We start from the raw sequence: 20,551 nt of genomic DNA, 5'->3' as shown, positions 1-20,551 counted from the left end.
GGAAGATTTTGTTTCAACTTCCTTTTCAATTTTCAATTTATTGTCCATTGGACAATATTTTCCGAAAACACTCTACCCTGACCGGCCGCGCGGATGCCCCTCGGAATTTACATTTAAGGAAAAACCGCTTGTAACAGTAACCCGCTTATGACATTACATTTTGCCCATCCCAATGCGTTCCGTTACATGCAGTTTCTACTGTTTGAAAATATTTGCTCAGATAATGGTTTTGAGGAGACACGGATTGATTGAAAAAGAGAACTAGAGCACAGAGCCTTGCACAAAACGTTATGAAAAGGGCAAGCTAAAATTCAATAAATTCCCCATTCTTACCGTCAATAATATCCTGTTTCATTCTACTAATCTCTTTCTTCATTTCTTTCAGTATTTCTTGTTTGAGTGATTCTAGCTCGGATACACTGCCATTCACTTTACCGCACCCAACAAGCTCTTCAGAAGAATTTGCCAACTGCTTTCTGACAGGCTTAGGACTTTCACAACCGCTTTTACTGTTAGGACTGTTCCAAGATTTTTTTGCATCACCTGACACACCATCACCATCCTGGAAGGGACAGAAAGTTATACAATCTTACAAACTGACAAAAACTGAACTACATTTTACAATAAGGAACTACTGTTTTGATGGTGAAACAACCCAACCACTCATCTCGGTTTGCAACATTACAGACTTCTTGCCATACTTTATTTTTGAAATAGAGAATTACTCAATGTCAATTCTTGAAAACTTCCGTGATTTTTCATCTCTGCGCTAAGGAAATGCTGAGAAAAATTCAATTAATGATGTTGCTATGTTCTCCTTTAAAAAAGTAAAACAGAAGCTGAGATCTTAAAACATTGCAACCAAGATAGTTTAAGTTTCACCATCAATTTCTGACTCACCCATGAAAGCACCTCCACAATGAGCCAGAAATAATCGTTACATATTGCAAAATTAAGGCCAATTGGTTGCTGTTATTTTAATGACTTCACAGGCACAGTATGTCCATGTGTGAACACAGATATCTGGAAGCTGTAAATATAAAAGCACTCCTGTTGATTGCTAACTTTTGACAACCCTCTCCCCCTCTCCTTGGATAAACACTATCTAAATTAAGTTTCTTTCTCGGCAAGCTTATAGTCATTGATGAAACTTTGCCGAATTTCCCAACTTGTTCACCATTAATTTAGATCCATATTTCATTTGAATACAACACTTTTTTCCACTCTGGTTGAAATTTGCAGCAGACCTGTTGTAGACACATAGAAATTTACGACTAAACAAGTAAAAATACTAACCTGGACTACGTCCGTTTGTGTTTTCTCAACAGCAGCTCTTCGCCTTGCCAATGTGCGAGTCATTTCATCTAACATTGATGCCATTCCGGTGGTACCTCTCAAAGTTCCATAATTTCCAGCGCTACCATTACTGCTCGTTGATGATCCACTATTCTCAGCAGATTGCTGCAAAAACCATTGGGAAGTAAAAAATTGGTTAGTTTTACATTCACTTGATGTAATTTACGATCATTTCACACATACCATTAATTAAGTATTTTACAAGAGGCAGATGAAATATAATGATTAGGATACCTACATTAACAGTGGACAAAATATAAGGGTGCATGAAATGGACTACAAGACAAGGTTAAGAACCAAATAACACTATTCATGCCCACTCATCAAAATTTCAACGAATTTTTTTATAATCATCATTTTGATTTTTTTCTTGCTTTTAGAAACATTAATACCTTGGATTTTTTTTAAAAACAATGAAAGCTGAATTTCAATTAGATGCCTCTGTCAACGGGTCAGTTTCATGTAAAAAAAATATTGAATTGAACTATGAAAACAAACCCAAGAGACTTCATTTTCCTGACTCTGGATGTATTCTAAATGCAGAAAAATACGAAAAGAAGGGAAACAGTATAGTACCTTGTTAGCTCGTCGTAGCCTGGCTGACTGCAGCTGAGCAGCAAGGGATCCCGGGTCTTGGTTATCACTGGAATTAGACCGCGACATTGAAGCTTCGGGTTCAACGCTCGTTGATATTGGTTGAGGAGGAAGAGGCGGACAGGGGGGAGGGCAAGGGGGTGCTACAGGTGCAACTGAAGGGGTTGCTAACGACATTGGTGGTGGTTGGGGAGCTGGAGGTGCGGATGATGTGCGATGGTGCCCTGGCACTTGCGGGGGCACTGGAGAGGCTTGAGTGCCAGATACACCGACATTGTTTAGGCCACCGGGAGAGGATGCTGTGCTCGGACTACTGACTGTAACCAAGAGCAAGAAAAAAATTTAGATTTAGGATGTTACAAGATTGGGCTTTTTTAATTTGAGAGTCCTATTTGAATCATGTTGCGCCATCAGGAACAAAATACTGAATTCTGAAGGACCAACCAATAATCTAGGAAGAGCTCTTTTCCATGGTTGCCTTATAGTTATTTCTGCAAACTGTTGTATTAGAGATACGACTTTACGTTGGTTTTCGGGACAACTGTTGGTGTTATTAAGAGGACAAATATACTTTAGTATAAAAGATAGTCTTTTCACTTTCATCATGAGCTGTCTTAAGCTTTAACATTTTGGAAAACTGGTAACTCTTCAATTGAAATTTACTAAAATCCTATCTGAAATTGTAAAATTCAGAGCATTCTTGCCAGAAACTTCAATTTGTGGACCATCAAATACACCAGATGACACTCAATACTTTTAGTGGTAAGTGCTGTAGTTGCTAAGACACCATGATAAAACGAAAATCACGAAACTTACAGTAGTATTTAGAAATGAGCTCATTATCATACCAACTTGTTAGTTTTAGATCCATTTTTTAGCTTACAAAATTACTGAAAATTTGGACTGAAAATTTAGTCGCAGAGATTTTCTGTTTAATTTCCTTTTAAATAAATTTAGAATCTTTTAGTCAATGGAATACAATTTGACAGTCGTTGTTTATTTGTACAGAATGGGGAGAAAATTATCATGCTGATCGAAGCTACTTACTTTGAGACTGTGATGACACCCGCCTTTCCTGTATAATTGCTACATCCTCTCGCGTCATGGTTCTGCAAAGAATGAAAAGAAAAAATTAAGGAATGCCAATTGTTTATCTTCAAAAAGATTGTAAAAATAGTTCAGAGGTCAAGATTCTTGATAAGCAGCTGATGAGAAGCAACTGCAGTTGTGCATTGACACCTTTGAGACCTTGACTGATTGACTGGATTTTATTTGCTCAATAACCTCACAGTGTATGTGTATTTTGTCCATACACACAACCATAATGTAAGAGTTTAGTGAGCATAAATGGTAGATTTTGACAAGAATTGACTTGACTACACCAGACCTTACCAAATTCCTCCTCATGTTTTATTTCTTTAACAAGAAACTAAGCTAAATTCCGGCTAGAAATTTTCAACATGCATTATTTAGAATCTGAGGTAGGGGATCTTGACTTTTGGTTCTTTTAGTAAACCTTTCACAAAAATTACCTTTATTTCTTGACTTGAGGTTTTAAACTTGATAGACAAAAATTGATGGCACAGAAAATAATAAAAGTTGAGAAAAAACTTCAAGAAGACTGACATTCCTCTAGTTGCTACGAACTTCTGTTTATTTTATATTCAGTCTCACGCCGTGTAGATAAGACAAAAATTCATTACCGCAGGGCAGTAAAATTTTAGTAATTGTTTTATAGCATCTGTGCACACTTAGGTTCCTGCAAAGAGAGAGCTATCACGACTGACATTTTCAAACAGAACGAGGGGAAGTTTACAGCAATATACTGTGTCATTAACATAATTACAAAATTTATAATAAGGAGAAAAGTTAGCCCCAAAACACCAAAAAAGAGTAATTGAATGAGTTAAGAAAATTAGTAGCCGTGCAAATTTGTAAAATTTCATAGACATTAAAACCGAAGTTCTGTAAGAAAAAAAAAAAAAAAAAAAATCAAAGGATTAATCAAAAACTTTGAAATTCCTCCGTTTTCCTCACTTTATCTTTGTACTTAAGATTAGTTTGTGGTTCAGAGATATAAAATATGCATGTGATGCAGCAGTACAAGTCAGACATCTGCAATTTTTTTTTTTTGGGGGGGGGGGGGGGTAAAAAAAAAAAAAAAAAAAAAAAAAAAAAACTGTTGACCATCTTTTGAGTATTAAAATTATCCAAAATATTTGTTGCCCCTTTGAGAGAAGGGCGTCCCTTAGTTTCTACCAGAGCCTCAAGTGACATAAGCTTATTCAACGATATGGTTCATCCCAAAAACCAGTTATGCCCTTGCATTAGAGGAAGACAGACAAACTAGGGAAGAGATCGTAAGATTTTGTCTCACTAATTAAGAAAATTGTGTGACTGAGAAGAAAGATATACAGAAAGGTTGTTAAAACACCACCAAATATACTTATTAGGAAAAAAAAGAAGGAGAAAAAAATGAGGAAAAAAATAAGGGAAAAAAATAAAGATAAAAAAAAAACAGGGGACATTGTACCTTGAGTTGGGACTAACATCTATCCTAGGTGGGCCGCCGGGTGAAACTTGATGGTACATTCGGTGACCTACTACTGGATTGTGACTGAAAATGTGAAAAGTACTTGTTAACATTCCATTTTAAGTCACATTTTCTGAAATCCCTTCCGACATGAATAAAAGTGAACTCATGATTTAGAACCCCCAATGATCTTGCAATTTTGTGGTGACAATCTATTATTTTCTTTGAGCATGTTTGAAACCACGCAAAATATTCAGGGAAAAAAAATTTAAATTGAGAAGAAATGTAGACGAGGGTACAAAAACAATGCTTAATAATGAACACCTAAATTTGACCCAGGTGAGGGTTAAATCCACATACTACAGGAATTTTAAACAGAACTAGGGGGCTATGCCCCTTGACCGTTTCGCAGTTCAACCTCCGGTTTACACCTCAGGTGCAATGTGGTGCTGTTATGACTTTATGTTACACAGTATATGATATGATAAACTGAGGCTGACGCATAGAAATATGACAAAAGACTGGATAAGTACTGATCAATGCTGATGCTCGATGCTCTCATGGCTTCCTATGATAGCACCATTAAATCTTCTTAACAGTTTGCTATTTATTTGTTAAAAAAGAAAAAAATGTTGATGATAAGATAAAGAATGTTTTCTTTCAAATCTTACCAGTCATTGCAGTAGTCGTTGAATATTTTTTGCCTCTCCCCTACGATTTTCTTTTCTTGCCTTTGATTGTCGTGTTTTAAGATGAATTCTGCTTTTCCAAAAGTTTTTGAAAACGACCTCTTCAAGAATAACAAATGCTCATGTGACTAATAATTTCAATTCTCACATGGGTAAAAGTTTTGGTAGTTCAACTTATGGTTTGAGCGGCACTCAAACTCATCAAAAAGTCACTAGAAGGGGGAGAGGATTGAGAGAGTTGGGTTAAAAATATTAGATAAACCACAGGTTCAGACCTCCTGTAGCATAAACTCATCACAAGAAATAATTTCTGGACCCTCGCTACTGTAATTCAAGGAAAAATGATAGATGCATAGATCTGATGAAAAAGTCATCTCACCTATATCCCATATCTTCATCGTATTGACTAACTGCCTGTTCATATGTTGGAGGAGGTCCAGGGTCTACTCGTGCGGGCCTATTACTTGCACTTCCTAATACCTGGAAACACAATTGTTGAAAGGGAATTAATAAAACAATAGCATAACTGGTCACTTTTCATCCGAAAACCAATCATGCAAGAACAGTGTTCTGCCTTCCTCGGGCACCATGCGCCAAATACACCTAAAAATCGGGCCTAAAGCGCTCTCAATACGCACCGTTTGCAGCATCGCCATGGCTTGTAAGCAAAAATTTAATTTGGCTCCTAAAAAATGGTAGATGGCTCCTAAAAATTGGGATTTCACGCCAAGGTGGCTCCTAAAATTTTAGGGGGAAGGCAGTACACTGTGCAAGAATAATAGATGGAAGGGAAGGCACATGGATCAACTGCACCTTTTTTCCCCTTATTTTTCAGGCGGTCTATGATGACGTAGCCAAGCAGGGAAGAAGGGAGGGGGGGAGAGGACTGCATTCGCTAACTGGCTGAGCCCAGCTTCAAGCATTGCTTTGCTACATCCGAGTTCCACTTTGGGTTTTTTCAAAAGCTCAGGTATGAAAGAGGTATTGGTCATTGCTGACTTACGAGATTTGCCCCACCATTTAGAAAAGAGAGAAAAAGAGAGAAGAAAAGAAAAGAAGGATACTCACTTCTACAGCGTACATCATCGCCCTGGCAAATGCATCTGCATCTTCTTTGTTACTAAAATTTAAGCCATAGACTTGTTTGTTGTCCCGCCATTGGTGGAATGTTGCTGTAGCTTGGTTGTACTTCAAACTTTTCAAAATGACACAATTAATCACCACCTGGAACAAAATTAAAATCAAAGATGAAATAAATTTAACGTAAAAAAAGCAGGGCCGGGTCGAGGGGGTAAAATGTAGGGGGCGGCAAATTTTGCAATCTTTTTGAATGTAGGTATCAAAAAATGAGAGAAAAACATCGGATTCAGAAAATAAATTACAAACGAGAAAAGGCGACAAAATCTCTCATTTCCTGAGAGTAAAAGTACAGTAATTTCTAATTTTGTCGTCTTTCGGTGATACAAGAGACAACACCTTTAATTAGTCGAGTTAAGAGAGAAACCAAACACGCAATTTGACCTGGAACGGAGCGGCGCGGCTGTTGGCATAAAACGCATAGCGCCTACAAGACTGCAGGAATACTTCACGCATTGCGTCAAACACACTGCGGTCAGCAGTAGTCGGATTGAAATGCATAGCGCCTACAAGACTGCATGAATACTTCACGCATTGCGCCAAACAGTGTGCTCAGTAGCGGTCGGCCGGCGTGAAACGCATAGCGCCTACAAGACTGCATGAATACTTCACGCATTGCTCCAATACAGTGCGGTCGGCGCGGCGGTGGAAGTTGAAATTTTTAACCATATCTATGTTTGTTCTTTCATGATTTTTTCGTTCGTTTATAAGTGGAAGGCCTTGTCCAAACAGGGATGGGTTTACAGAACTAAACTCTTTTAAGTTTTGACAGGGCTTTCACAAAAAATGTGCCCAACACGAGTAAACGCGTCTCATACACCCTTCCCCCACCGGCACGTTCACTCGATGGTTTTTATAGATCGTATTCGACAGATCACTCAGGTTAGATTATATTGATATCGATTGGTTCAATATGTAACCACAGCCTCAAAAGTAAATTTAGAAATCTGAGGTAACGGGTCTTATGTGATCGAATTTTCATTCTCTCGAGTACCAAGTGGCAATGAAAAGTGAAATTGTCAGGAATTTTCTCATTTTCAGCTTTTATAAATTAAATTCTAAAATGTTTGTTAGAGGTTATGTTCTATTGTTTTGAACCAAACGATACATCGAACCACTGTCGAATACGATCTATTGATGTTTCAAAACAAATGAGAAGGGGGCGGAAAAATACAGGCGGCCCATGGCCGGCAAGTAGGTAAATCCGGCCCTGAAAAAGAGCAAGAAGAAAGGGGAAAAAAGAAAAGTTTTGAATTCTCATCTAGTAAACCAAAAAACTCCGATGAACAAATAACAACTCTTCTATAAATACTTGCTATAAAAACTAAGCTAAACAAGGCTAAAAATCGGTACAGAAACCCCATCATTACTGTGAGCTCTCTGATCACCTAAATTTTCATTTTTCGTCACAGTTTGCTCTACCGTTCGATTGGGCTGATATACATGTATGATTTGTGTGGCTATCGACAAAAGATAATCCCTAGATGAGCCCGTTTCATTTAGATTTTAGGAATATGACCAAGGTTTTTTATATGACGTGATATAGTTGTGAATTCTCCCATTTGGACAATACTCAAGTTCATTGTTTGTGACACTTCGTTTTAAAGATCTACCGGGCCGATTTTCATGGTTTTTGCGGCTATCGATAAGAAATAGGCCCTAGATGAGCCCGCTCTGTTGATATTAACCCACATGAGCCCAGAAACGGGCCGGAAAGGGCGCTTTGCGACAGGGCTGCGTAGCGGCCAGGGGGCGTATCCCATAGTAATAATTGAACAGCTTGTTTTGATAAGAACCAAGCTCTGCAAAAAGGAGAAACCTGAAAAATTTACTACTTATCAGTAATAAACTCAGCGTTTGATCATACTGTATTAAATTAATTGAATCTTTTGAAAATTGAGGAATAAGTGTGGTTCAATGGTTGTTGTTTGCAATGGTTGATGGAATGATTAATGATGGTTGATGGAACAAACTTAAGGCTCACCTCGTGATCTTTGAGTTTCCTTCCAACAACACGGAACGTGTTGTTGACCTGGTGCTGGAAAATGTGAACTTTGCTGACGCCGGATGACGTACCACTAGGAATCCATTTCTTGCTGACGTCATCGTAGAGCATCACCGATGCCCGTGCCGAGGCGATGCTCAGCTCACTGGAAAAATTAAAAATACAATACTTCAGACAGTTTAAACCAAACATTTAAAAAAGCTGAGTGGAACTATGACTGAGAAAAATAAGTGCAGCTATAATCAGTTGTCTAACCTTGACCAACTAAGAATAAGTTTCGACTTTCAATAATTTGAGGGTTGGATAAGTTAAAGTTGCTCTTTTTTCTATACATTCCTTCCCATAATTTCCACAGACCTTCCTAATACTTGCCATGCATTGTTACAGCTCATCCTAATTGTTTTACCGCTGATGTTGATGGTTCAACACACTTGAAATTGCAGCGAGCCAAAAGAAAGATAATCAACTTTTGGATTTGCATGCAGCCCTGCTTAAAAACTAAAAACAATGATATGATCAAATTCAAAATAACAAGGCCAACCCTATTGGAGGGGGGGGGGGGGGGGGGCGGCACCGCAGTGGTCAAATCTAGAGTCCATTTATACTGAGAGTCAAGACAACACCCTTCATTTGCCGAACCCGTAATTCCCCGGTCCATTCCAGATTATAATCTTTGCAATCGGTGAAACTGTAATCTTTATTCCCGTTTGTGACACTGTGAAGGCCTAAAATACGGGAACCAATCAGAAATGGATTCAAATTGTCTTGACTCTCAGTATAAAGGGACTCTAGTCAAATCTAACGACTTCTACAAGTCTAAAACTGATTGTGAGATATTAGCCTCATGAATTCTATTTAAAAATTTATAAGGGCCAAAGTACTTTCCCAAGTTGCAATTCATCGTATTCAGGATTAGGTTAACATGTGTTGGATCCTTTAGTTGGAGATGGAATTTGATCAAATTTTCATTCAAGAACTTTCAAAGTTTAGTGCAAAAGCAAAAAGAAAAAATGCTTGTAGGGAAAAGATTCTCAAATTGAGAGGCTAGATCTAGAAACATTAATGCGAACAAAACATTATTTTGATTTTTTATTCAATGTGGCGATGAATATCATTTTGACGTGATAAAAAAAAGCTAAGGGCGAATTACAACTTTCATGATCCCAAAAACTGGAACAAGCGGCATTAATTGGGTTTGAACACTGAATAAAATCCTAAAAACTAAATAATGACGATGGAATTTGTATCTGCTACCGTTCGGAAGGAACGAGAAGATAAAAACTCCTTTTAATTTTTTAACAGTGCGCTACTGCACTACTTAGAGTTCTTCTGATATTGTACAGTATGTATGTGTAATTTCACTGCGTCCTATGGTTATACACTTTTGATTTCAAGTACATTATTCATGTAGAAAAAAATTGTGTTTTGGTGAGGAGATAATTCTACGTGAATCAGAAAATAAACCCGAACATAAGTAGGAGAAAGTTTTTTGGTAAATATACAAAAAAATGTTCTGATGAAGAGATGAAAGGATGATTCTAGGAAAATCAGAAAAAAACATAGGTATGCTCTATGAAAAGATTCCATACATAAAAATGAGATAAATTTTCAGATAATGCAGGGAAAATCCTCACATTCCGTACAAACAGAGCAATAAGAGGAGTTGGTAGCTCGTCCTTGCAAAATATAGTCCGGTTAAAGAAACATTCACTTTAAGAACGATTCTCTATTTGAATTATCTTAAGAAAGGGCATGAATTCCATTGAAACAATACTTTGCTACTTGATGGTATCTGGTTCCACAAAAACATTTACTAACAGAACGTTCTAATAGGAGCTGCCTGAATTAAAAAATTCAATGCTTTCATGCACATGCTTTCATACTGACAATGTCTACCCGGCTTGGATTTTATGACAAGGATAAAGCATGAAATAAAAATGCAAAATTAGGTAGGAAAAATGGTGACACTATAAATGTTCCTTTCAGCAAGCTACTGGATGAAGACTGAAAGTGAACACAGCTAATATTGTCGTGTAAAGTACCAATAGTTCAAGATGGAAAGTTTTCACTGAATTTTAATTTTAGGGAATAGGCAAGTGTTAAAAAGAGGAAAATTTGCGGCTTCTTGATGGGAGCAATGTATTTTTAGAGAACATCTGCTTTCTTACAGCAATTAGGGGAAAGTTCATTGAAAGTTCCGATTGAAGATTCCTTCAGTAGAAACCTTCAATTGGATATTCTACCTTCAAAGAGAACTAGAGCCATCGCAGAAAGTAGAAACAGCCAGAGGTTGCAAGGATACTAGACCGAGCAAGTTTCTTTTGTTTTTTTGTTTTTTTTATCAAGACTAGGTAACAATTTATTCTTCAAAAAGGGAAATTCGATTTTGTGATTGGCCCCCTTGATGCGACATTAACATTTGCAAGTTATCAAATAGTAAAGAATATAACGATATATTCCATGAAATATTCGAGAATTTCAAAGATCTTTGACTTAAAACTATTGAGAACAAATGAACGAAGCTACAAAGAGAGGTTGAATTCCTCAGAGAATTCTTGAGCACACTACTAAATAAATTAGGCTATTTGTACTTGGCTTTCTTCTGTGTCCTTCCGTCATCATCAGAGAACCTGATTTTGTTTTTGGGAGGTCAGAAGTATAATACTGTTGTTTTCTACCTCATAAGGATGTCTAGTGATGAGAGATGAGAGGGTCTTTCGTGTAGGGACAAGAAAGGAAGAAACGAAGTAGGGCGCTTGCAAGAGGGTAAAGGGTTAAAAGAGAGAAGCAAGTACCTTTTTCGCCCATCCTGAGCAGCGGCCTGCAGCTGATCTGCAGGACTGCACGAGGAGCTGTAACCACAACCAGATCAACTCACATTACTACGAGAAAAAGTCAGGTAAAAAGTCATTGAGTTATTTCAACCCGATAAGGGATAGGACTAACCATAAGGCTCATTCAAAAGGAGAATTTAATGTTCTAAAAGGACAGATCATTTGATATGCGACAAAATACGGAGAAAAATCCGAGCTGAGTAAAAGTAGAGTACCCATTACTGACAGGGTATGGCCATTGCTATCTTTTAAGTGCGGGAAAGTTGTGCCGCTTTCTGATTCGTCTACGAGTTGGAGGCTATCACGATGCCCTAATGGCCGTAATTAAACAAACGCTCCTTTTGGTCAGTAAGGCTTCAAAAATTTATGCCAACCGTTTCACTAGAAGTTACTCCAGATGCATCCTTACCAACTCTCTCTCTCTCTCTCTCTCTCTGGATCAATCCAATTTATAGTACTCTTCGAATTATCCAGTTAATGTAAGTTAATGTTACGTAAAATTGTAAAATTAGTCAAAGAGTTTTTCCTATTAGATAATAGAATTCTTATCGGGTATTTAATGATTATTTCATGATTCCTTCTAGAAGGAATTCAACGGTTGAGTAAAGTCTTCATCTTCTTTCTTCACTTAGGTACGGTCGTAAGCGCACAGTATCAGCCTATTTTTCGCGACCAATGAAAAACCGACACACAAATGGCCGTGCTCTGTCAATAGGTACTCTAAATAAGTGAGGAACCGAACAATTTTTGACATCCTTCATGTGAAATCGCTCCAAAATGCGCAAATTTTTTACGCAGACTGTCAAGTCAGGAGTAAATTGCAAACTTTTCCGTAGTGTTCCGCACGAGATCAGAGAGTTTTGAATTCGCCGGTTTCATTGAAATGCAGTTATTGTTATTTTTGCTCTGGCAAAACTTAGCAACAGACCTGCTGTCAAAAATGATCTTGAGTGTTGATCAAATAGTGTAAAATATGAACTAGACGTCAAGAGAATACGAGTGAGACACAATGGGATGCCAACGCAAGCACTGATTCTTTCCAGTAGCGATCATAACCAGTCGCGAGAGATAGTGGACCCACGGGAACCACAGTTTAGGGGGCTCCCTGATCTTAAGATCTTAATCGTTCGTATTCAAAACGCAGGATCATTGTCCCCGTAAGGACCTTGTGGTAGGAGGAGCTTTCGGCCGTGGCGGATAAAATGGTGACAAACTGCTTGGCTACGGCCAAGAGATTAAAAAAATTGATAAAACAAATTTATTAAAAAAAACAAAAAAAAAACAGATGATCCAAAATTACTTTATTCAAGTCTTGTCTTCTTCATTTGTTGTAAATTACCCGTCTTCCTTCTTCTTGTTTCTTTAATTTCCCCCTTTTTTTGTACTTTGATTATTCTCCCTCGACATCGAGCTCTCTTCTCCAAGTTGTTACTTGATGACTTTATTCTGATACGGCATAAACTCTCTCGGTGTATGCAAGCAAATTCACGGACTTTTTTTTTTTTTTTTTTTTTTTTTTTTTTTTTTTTTTTTTTGCATGATTTCCTTTTGACAGTTCTTTTTTCGAAAATGTATACGATGCATTTCACGGTTCAACATGAAGATTGCTCGACTTTTCTGGGCTAGAAAAATCCTTCGACTTTTCCTGATTGAGATTTCCCCTGACTCCTCAAGAACTTGTCATCCTAAAGGACGGTTCTTCCTCCTCATGAAGAAAGTGATCAAATCATGTGTCATCAACCACTTTATACGTCCTTCAAAATCCACGCGAGAAAGAGAAGACTGGACAAAACTCGAGTATATTCGAGTATTTTCGAGAGTCCGCAAGGATCTTCGAGATGAAGGCGGCAATGCTGGGCGGCACTGTTTTGCGGCCAGTTTTGACGCAAACAAAGCGACCGTGCAATAAAGTAACAATGGACCCTCGGCTGGAAACGAAGAGTAATCGGCGGTTAATGGGCGCGAATTGATTCGGCGCTTGATTCGATGCGAGTCTCTGAACCTCGTGAATCGTGATTCGACGCCTGGATCGTGCCGACAATTAGACCCCCGTCGGATTTTGGTCGCCAACCCCCCCTCCCCCCTCTGCGGTTGCATCTGGGGCCGAGGACCCCCACGCGGGTCAACGGGCCCGCCGACAGCGCGCTGCTGGAAAAGTACGAACATTTCCTCCCGAAAATCGGGAACAGAAAATGAGTGTGACGGGGTGAAAGTTAAAAAATCGTGCTTCGGCTTCCCTCAAAATCGAATGGGGCAGTTGCAAGGTTTCAGTTTCAATTTATAATTAATTTTCGGAAAATTCGTAAAAAACGACAGTACCGTTTTTGATTTCATAAAATTTGATCTTTCCTAGCATGGCTTCATGGAGAGGCCGAGTAGTTGCATCATTTGAAACCCCAAACAACAATGCAGCAACGTATATATAAGAGGGTAATGCGGTTGCTTGGGATAATTCTTTGAGAAAAGACGCATAAGAAACGCCTTCATTGGGAAAAGATACTTCCTAGCGTCGCCTCGGAGGCCGAATAGTTGCATCAAAAGGAGACCCGATCGACGGTGTAGCCGCGTGAATTGGTGAGTGAATGCGATTGCTTCAGATGACTATTAGATGAAGAGCAACGACGCATCGGAAACGCCTTCACTACAAAAAGATAATTCCTAGTACGGCCTCGGAGACCGGATAGTTGCATCATACGAAAACCCAAGCAGTTGCCGCTCGAATTGGTGAGTAAATGTGATTTCTTCAGATGATTACTTGATGCAGAGCGCCGACGCATTGGAAACGCCTTCACTGAGAAATGATACTTCCCAGCATGGCCTCAGAGGCCGAATAGTTGCATCACTTGAAAACCTGACAAATTAGCTGCGTAAACTTTCCGCAAATTAAAAACACGTTCATAACACAAATAAATTTAAAAGACTGAAACTGTCCTTGGTGATAGTTAATTGGTTAAATATCAACATCTTTTCTTAATACTTTCCGGGTTTTCTTCGCTGGATCAAGAACATTCTGCGAATATTTCAAACAATAGCGTTGATTAGTTCTCCTTTTCATAAAGTAAGACTGCAGCGGAGATTTTTAAACACCGCGAACGAGATATCAATGGCTAAAGTGCGAAACCGCGTATCGCCATTTACGACGTCAAACTTCATTTTTTCTTTGGAATTCTGAACGACGTGTTTTTTTTTTAAACTTCCATGAATTTTTTTCGCCATTATAAGAAAATTCTGTAGAAATTTCAACTTACAAAGTTGACTTGTTTCTCTTCGAAAGAATAAAACAGGAGCGGAAATGTTGAAACGTCGCATTGGGGATACGTGTTTTTGAACTTCAACCGTCGATATGCGTTTATACAGTTTCACCGCCGATAGGTTCTTGTCGAGGAAAATTCTTCGAGTTTCTGTTTACACTTGTTAAAGGGCAAAAAACGGAAATTTGCCGCTTTGACTAGGTTCCCTGACGGTAATGACGCTACCAAGTGTCAACGATTCGTGGTACCGAGGACGTAAGATTCAGCGCTAATAACATTTATTTGTTTGTTTGTTTGTTTGTTTATTTGCCCGTCAATTTTTTCTCGATCCTCAGCGACGCACGCAGCTAAGCCGGGGCGCGCCAAAATGTTTGCGGAGGAGCTGGGCAGAATTTTGAGAGCGCTTCCTGAGTAAACATTCTTGGCGGGAAGTTAATTTACAGCTTTCCTTGGCTTTGATGGCGAATTGACACTGTTTACATTACGTAACAGCTCGAAACCTCAAACTGAGTGCGCCGGATGCGAATTCGTCATTTGCCGAGTACATATGTACTTACACTCCATATGACATGGTAACCCAACATCGCGAAATCTGAACTTCTAATTATAGGTCAAAAAGTTATAGAGAGACCAAATGTATTAGCTACAGGGTGTTCCAGGATTAAGTACGACTATTGAAGGAGTCGATTCTTTGGGTCAAGAAGAGACGTTTTAGTGGTTTAACTTTTTTTTTCCAAAAACGCTTTCCCTGGGGGCAACCCCCAGTCCCCCACCCTCTTCGCGCCAACCCGCGCTCCATTCAGTCCCTATTATCTCGAAAACGATGAGACACGGCGAAAAAATGCAACACACGTTGTCTCAATATTTTTCAACGCTGAATCTAGTGGTGCCGTCAAAAATCAATTTTTGTCGCTAGAAACATTAATTTTGGCCACTTTTAGGTTCGATTCCCCCTGAGCCCCCCTTTAAAATGAAATTTCTTTTTTTTTTGAGGTCAAAAATTAAAAGAGCGCTGAAAATTACGCCTAATTACCAATTTTCATTAATATTGGTTGATGAACATTGTCACAGTGTCAAAAAGACGAATTTTCTTCTCCAACTTTGGGGGGCCGTGGCCACAAGGGAAAGCGTTTTTGGAAAAAAAAAAGGTTACACCACAAAAACGTCTTTAGACATTTAGAGGTTGGAAAATTGAATTCGAAATTTCAATTTGTGCCCGGTGACGTCATCGAGAGATATCGAAAATCTCCGCTACTAATCAACTGGACTGCATTTTGCAATTTGGAACTATAAATCCTGGTCCGGTTCAAAAACAACGTATGTGCCATTAGTTTCCCTATGCACATAAGTGATTTTTCAGATGAGCCAGAATTTATAGCTCCAAATTGCAAAATGCAGTCCAACTGACCTTCCTCATTTGGACGTGTTTATGCTAAAAGGAACTATGTGCATAGGATTCGCATGTATCATAGTTCCTTTTAGAATAAATAAAGTCCATTTATTCCTCAAAATGCATTGTGACAACGGTGTGATTCATCGACAACGAGTGACGATAGTCCTAATTCCTCAAGACACAACTCAAACGACGATGACAAAACATCAGTGGCGAAACGTGAACGATCGATTTTCGACTTTTCCCCATTTTGAGCCGTGTTAAAGAATCGATAGTTGAGGCGTTCGTTACGAACACCCTGTTCATCGATCCTTATCCATAGGTTTGAATGACGGATCAATCGATAGATCGCAAAGCGCGCCACGCCACGGCGAAACAAGCGCCGATCCTGCAATAAGCTCGGCACGCGAGTCCGGCCTTGGGATTCCGCTCGGCTTCGCACGCCCAACCAATGGTACACATAATCGAATTTCTGCGAAAAGGTGCGGTAAGCTTTATCTCTAAAGTTCAACGAGTGCAGCGTTGTGCCTTCTGTCGCGACATCGACCGAGGACAACCATTGAGGAGTTATTTGCAATACTGCCGTCCTCGGGAAAACGCCGTATGAGCCTTTATGCGTAGCCAAACTTCCTTCGATAAAATACGAATTTATCGGAAAAATTATGAACATTTTCCTTCCAATTTATCGGGCAATTTAGTTCGCAATTCGATCTAGAATATCTGAAAATTGCACTGGAAAATATGCAGAACTTTCTTCCGCGATAAAGTGTTTACTGGGGTATTTTAGCAAAATTTGAAAGTTCAAATGACGTTTTTCCTTAGCATGGCAGAATAAGTGCGTTTAAGATATCCAATGCTATGATATTGTACGATTTGACGCATCATCATATGGGACCGTCTATAAATGACGTCAGGGTCCTGGGATGGTCTTAAATCTTCTCCTCGCTCCGCAAGACTCCATAAAGCAAACTCGAACCCTCCCCCTCAAACAGCTATGCAATACTGCCGTGCTAAGGAAGAACGCCGTATGAACATTCAAAAGTTGCCAAATTTCCTACGATAAAATGTTTATTTTTGAGGAAAATTGTGAATATTTTTCCTTGAAATTTTCAGACACTTTAGATCACATTACGAACAAAATTGGCAAAATTGGCAAAAAAATATTCAACAATTTTCCCGTAATTAGTGATTTGTCAGAGGAAATTTGGCAACGCCTGAAGTTTCATACGGCGTTCTTCGTTAGCACGGCAGAATACTTGAGCGGCTTCAAATAAGTAAAATGCGTAGGAGTCCTGGATTTGGCAACGAGGCGCCCAAAGTGCATCTGCACTTACTTGTCAACTTGTCGCCGCTTGAATGTTTGATGGTCGAATTGCATAATAACCCGACCGGACGGGGTCGGGAAATAATGGTCGGGGCAGTAGCAGGGACAGCGGGAGCCGCTTGAGTTAAAGCGATCAAGTTCACTCACCCGCCGCCAAGCTACGCCACTGCCGCCCACTCAACACCTCGGAACCCTACTTGCCAAGTCCCGATTAAAAGAAAAAAAAAAAAGAGAAAAAAAAACACAAAAATGGAAAAAACTATTAGTGCGACCTGGCGAGCAGTCGACGTGACCATGCATTTGGTCCAATAGAAAGTTTTACGTGAAACACGAAGACACTACTGGTTTCCTCTGAAATCAACTCAAAAGCTCCGAAAAAGCTCGCCAAGTTAAGGAGGCTTTTGCTGCGGCTGTTTAGGGCGAAATTTCAAGTTTCCAGAAAACTGCATTTGAGAGGCTTGAATGCTTGCAGCTTCGGCGTTTGTAACAGTTTCTCATAATTTCGAAATAAACTCTCAGTGCGTCTGTTGCAAAAACAACTGACCGCATTTCGAGGCAATTTGCTTGTTGCATAACAAGTTATGCAGAAAGTGACCAAAAGGTGTACTTTTTTTTTAAAAAATAGAGGATAGTCCAGTTTCTGCGGAGAATTGGTTTGGGTGTTGTAGCCTTAAGAAAATGTGTTGTCGTTCTGTGCCTACTACCTAAGTAATTCATTTTTTTTTTCAAGTATCATAGAGACAAAATATTCTATTCGCACGTGACATACTGAAGTTTTAGGTCCAGGTAACCGAAGTCCACTAAACTTCGGTTACGTGACGAATATTTTTGTTAGCCGTACTAACGCTCGCATCACGTACCGACGGCTTTGGTTACACGCATGTGAGCAAAAAACCTTGGTATTCCATACCATGAGAACTAAAATTTTTGCCTCCGTTTTGGTTTTTTTTTTCCCTGCAGCTAACTACAACCTCTTTTCAAAGATAAGAAAAAATAAGATTCAAACTAAAGAAACCAACGGGAGAAAACGCTGAGTTTTCGTGCCGAATGAGGACCACGCAACTGGGAGCGTTTCGTCAGCCGCGGCATTATCCCTTAATCCTTGAACCGGTTCTCCCTGCGCGTAGAGAATGTTTGAAAAAACGCCACGCACAGCTCTTGGAGCAGCGGCACCACTCGATTCCTACGTAAAAGATTTCGATTTCGAAGTTTCAGAAAAAACGAAGGTCGGATTATCTCCTTGGACGAAAGCGCGGAGAAGAAGACCGGACCGGACCAGACCCATCGGAGCCGTAATACGGCGGATGAGCAGATGGCGTAATTTCGAAACTCGGGAGCTAAATAGCGTAATCCCCGATTTCGTTGAGACTGCGTGGATCCCAACATGTGTCTTCAGAAACGCGTAATCTAAAAGTCTTCAACGGGCATCGTTTTAACTGATTCCGGTTCGTACACTCTTAAAAACTTTGGAGTGAAATTCTGTACCAAAGTCTATATAACCCCCGAGTGATACGAATGCGGATGGGAATCTACTCTCCCCATGGCATGACTTACACTATGGAATTTCTTGCTTGTGTCGGGGATTTGCGTTTTATGTAATTCTTCTGCTGTAATATTTCGCGAGAAACACAATGGTGCCACTGGTTTTCCCTGGGATCAACTCCCAAGCTCAAAAAGTAGCTCTCAAAGTTGGGACCGTAATGGAGGGGTTATCCCACGTTAAGGTGAGAGTCCATCGCTCTATGCACGGATGGGGGTCAAAACCATCGGCAAAGTTGCCTCTTTGTTTGGAGACACTCTAAAGTTGGACGAAAAGTGGACAAAATAGGAGAAAAAAGATGGAAATGATACATAAAAAAATTGAGAAACTAGGTATTGCTTCCCGCCACGAAAAAGGGCGCCGATTCCCATGAAGCAGTGTGGGCCTTTACCAATGGATACATTAGTATTTGTAACATACCCGATGTAAAACGACGGGAAAGAGCGTACACTACTAACGTGGTGAGCGCTCAAAAACTAGTACTTTTTCAGTACCTCTGTTTGAAGAAATTCGAAAAATTTAAATTTCTCGCTCAAATTTCGACAAAAGTGACAAAAATTCCGGACGGACCCTCTAGTGGAAAATCCGCACTTTTTCAGTACTTCCGGACCGCCCTTTAAAAATCAGTCCGAAAATTCTGGACTTGTAGACCCTGTATTATCGCTTCAGGTTTTTGGGCGCTACATAGACCCCGGCACCAAGTTTCACTCCCCGATTTGAGCAGTGGATTTTTCGGACATGCCGTAATCGAAGTTGGAAGCAAAAGCGCTCGCTATCGGAGCCGAGCGCTCGAGACGCGCCGAAAGTCAAACAGTTCCTGCGTCGTTTTTCGATGCTCCAGTTTTCAACGGCGGCGTCGGAAGAAAGCGTCGCGACGCGACGGTGGTGGTGCCCATCGCATCCCGCGGGTGCGTCAACGGCTCGGTCTTATGTCACCGAAACCGCAGACTTTCTCCCGGGTCTTTTCTCCGTTTGTCCCGACTGAAATGTGTACTCGTCGTGTCATAGCTAAGTGATTCATCCCCGGCTCATGACGGGTGTCTCCGAGGAGGTTGCGTCACGCCTCGCGCCGCACAGTAGATTGACAGGGTGTCTAGGTTTTTTTTTGTCCATTTAGGTAATTCTGATGAAATCCTGATTTTTCCTAATTTTTCCTGATTTTTGACTGCTAAATCCTGATTTCATAATTTTATCAAATCCTGATTTCATAATTTTATCAAATTCTGATTTCATAATTTTATCAAATCCTGATTTCATAATTTTATCAAATCCTGATTTCATAATTTCATCAAATCCTGATTCCATAATTTTATCAAATCCTGATTTCATAATTTTATCAAATCCTGATTTCATAATTTTAGCAAATCCTGATTTCATAATTTTATCAAATCCTGATTTTTTGCGGAGAAAAATTTGGGAAATGTAACTCCGCAAAAGTAGCTCGATGAAAAAATCCGATCGGACGGCCGACTTTTCTCAAATTCTGATTTTACGACCGATTTTTCCTCAAATCCTGATGAAATCGGGATCGATCCCGATTGACCTCAAATACTGATGGAATCGAGAAAATCTGGAAAATCCTGATGCTAGACACCCTGGTCGAGTTAATCAGAGAGGTCGGAAATGACATTTTTTTCTAAAACTGCACATGTTGATGTTTATTTCGTCAAATTTTAAATTTTAAGGGACGCTTCTAAAAGAAAATTTCAGGGCGAAACCAATGGAACCATTACATTTTTAGAACCTTAAAATGTGTATAAACGGAGTTACAAGGATTGAAAGTTTCCAAATGTTGTCCGACCTCTCATATTGACTCGATCCACTGTGCGCCGGAATCGAGGTTGGAAATTTCCCGGCTTCTGTCAACTTTATCCGGAGCTTGCCGCTTCCGAGAT

General features: G+C 39.6%; 1 protein-coding gene across 5 annotated transcripts in view; it reads right to left on the bottom strand.

The window, feature by feature from the left end:
• The window catches only part of ena (ENAH actin regulator enabled), a 51,945-nt gene that overhangs the window by 8,481 nt on the left and 22,913 nt on the right, over positions 1 to 20,551 (bottom strand). For 2 of the 5 annotated variants that reach the window (XM_019054098.2, XM_072302033.1), the window contains exons 2-10: positions 11,110 to 11,166; positions 8,294 to 8,459; positions 6,241 to 6,396; positions 5,552 to 5,652; positions 4,484 to 4,567; positions 2,998 to 3,059; positions 1,933 to 2,267; positions 1,297 to 1,461; positions 334 to 562 (exon numbers count right to left, since the gene is read on the bottom strand). In XM_019054098.2, coding sequence (XP_018909643.1) covers positions 334 to 562; positions 1,297 to 1,461; positions 1,933 to 2,267; positions 2,998 to 3,059; positions 4,484 to 4,567; positions 5,552 to 5,652; positions 6,241 to 6,396; positions 8,294 to 8,459; positions 11,110 to 11,166 — 1,355 coding nt within the window. The remainder of the gene's footprint in view (positions 1 to 333; positions 563 to 1,296; positions 1,462 to 1,932; positions 2,268 to 2,997; positions 3,060 to 4,483; positions 4,568 to 5,551; positions 5,653 to 6,240; positions 6,397 to 8,293; positions 8,460 to 11,109; positions 11,167 to 20,551) is intronic. The other 3 variants (XM_019054100.2, XM_019054099.2, XM_072302041.1) reach the window with 2 other exon arrangements.

The sequence above is a fragment of the Bemisia tabaci genome, chromosome 1 (genome assembly GCF_918797505.1).
Source record: "Bemisia tabaci chromosome 1, PGI_BMITA_v3".
NCBI lineage: Eukaryota > Metazoa > Arthropoda > Insecta > Hemiptera > Aleyrodidae > Bemisia > Bemisia tabaci.
This window is presented reverse-complemented; position numbering and strand designations above follow the sequence as displayed.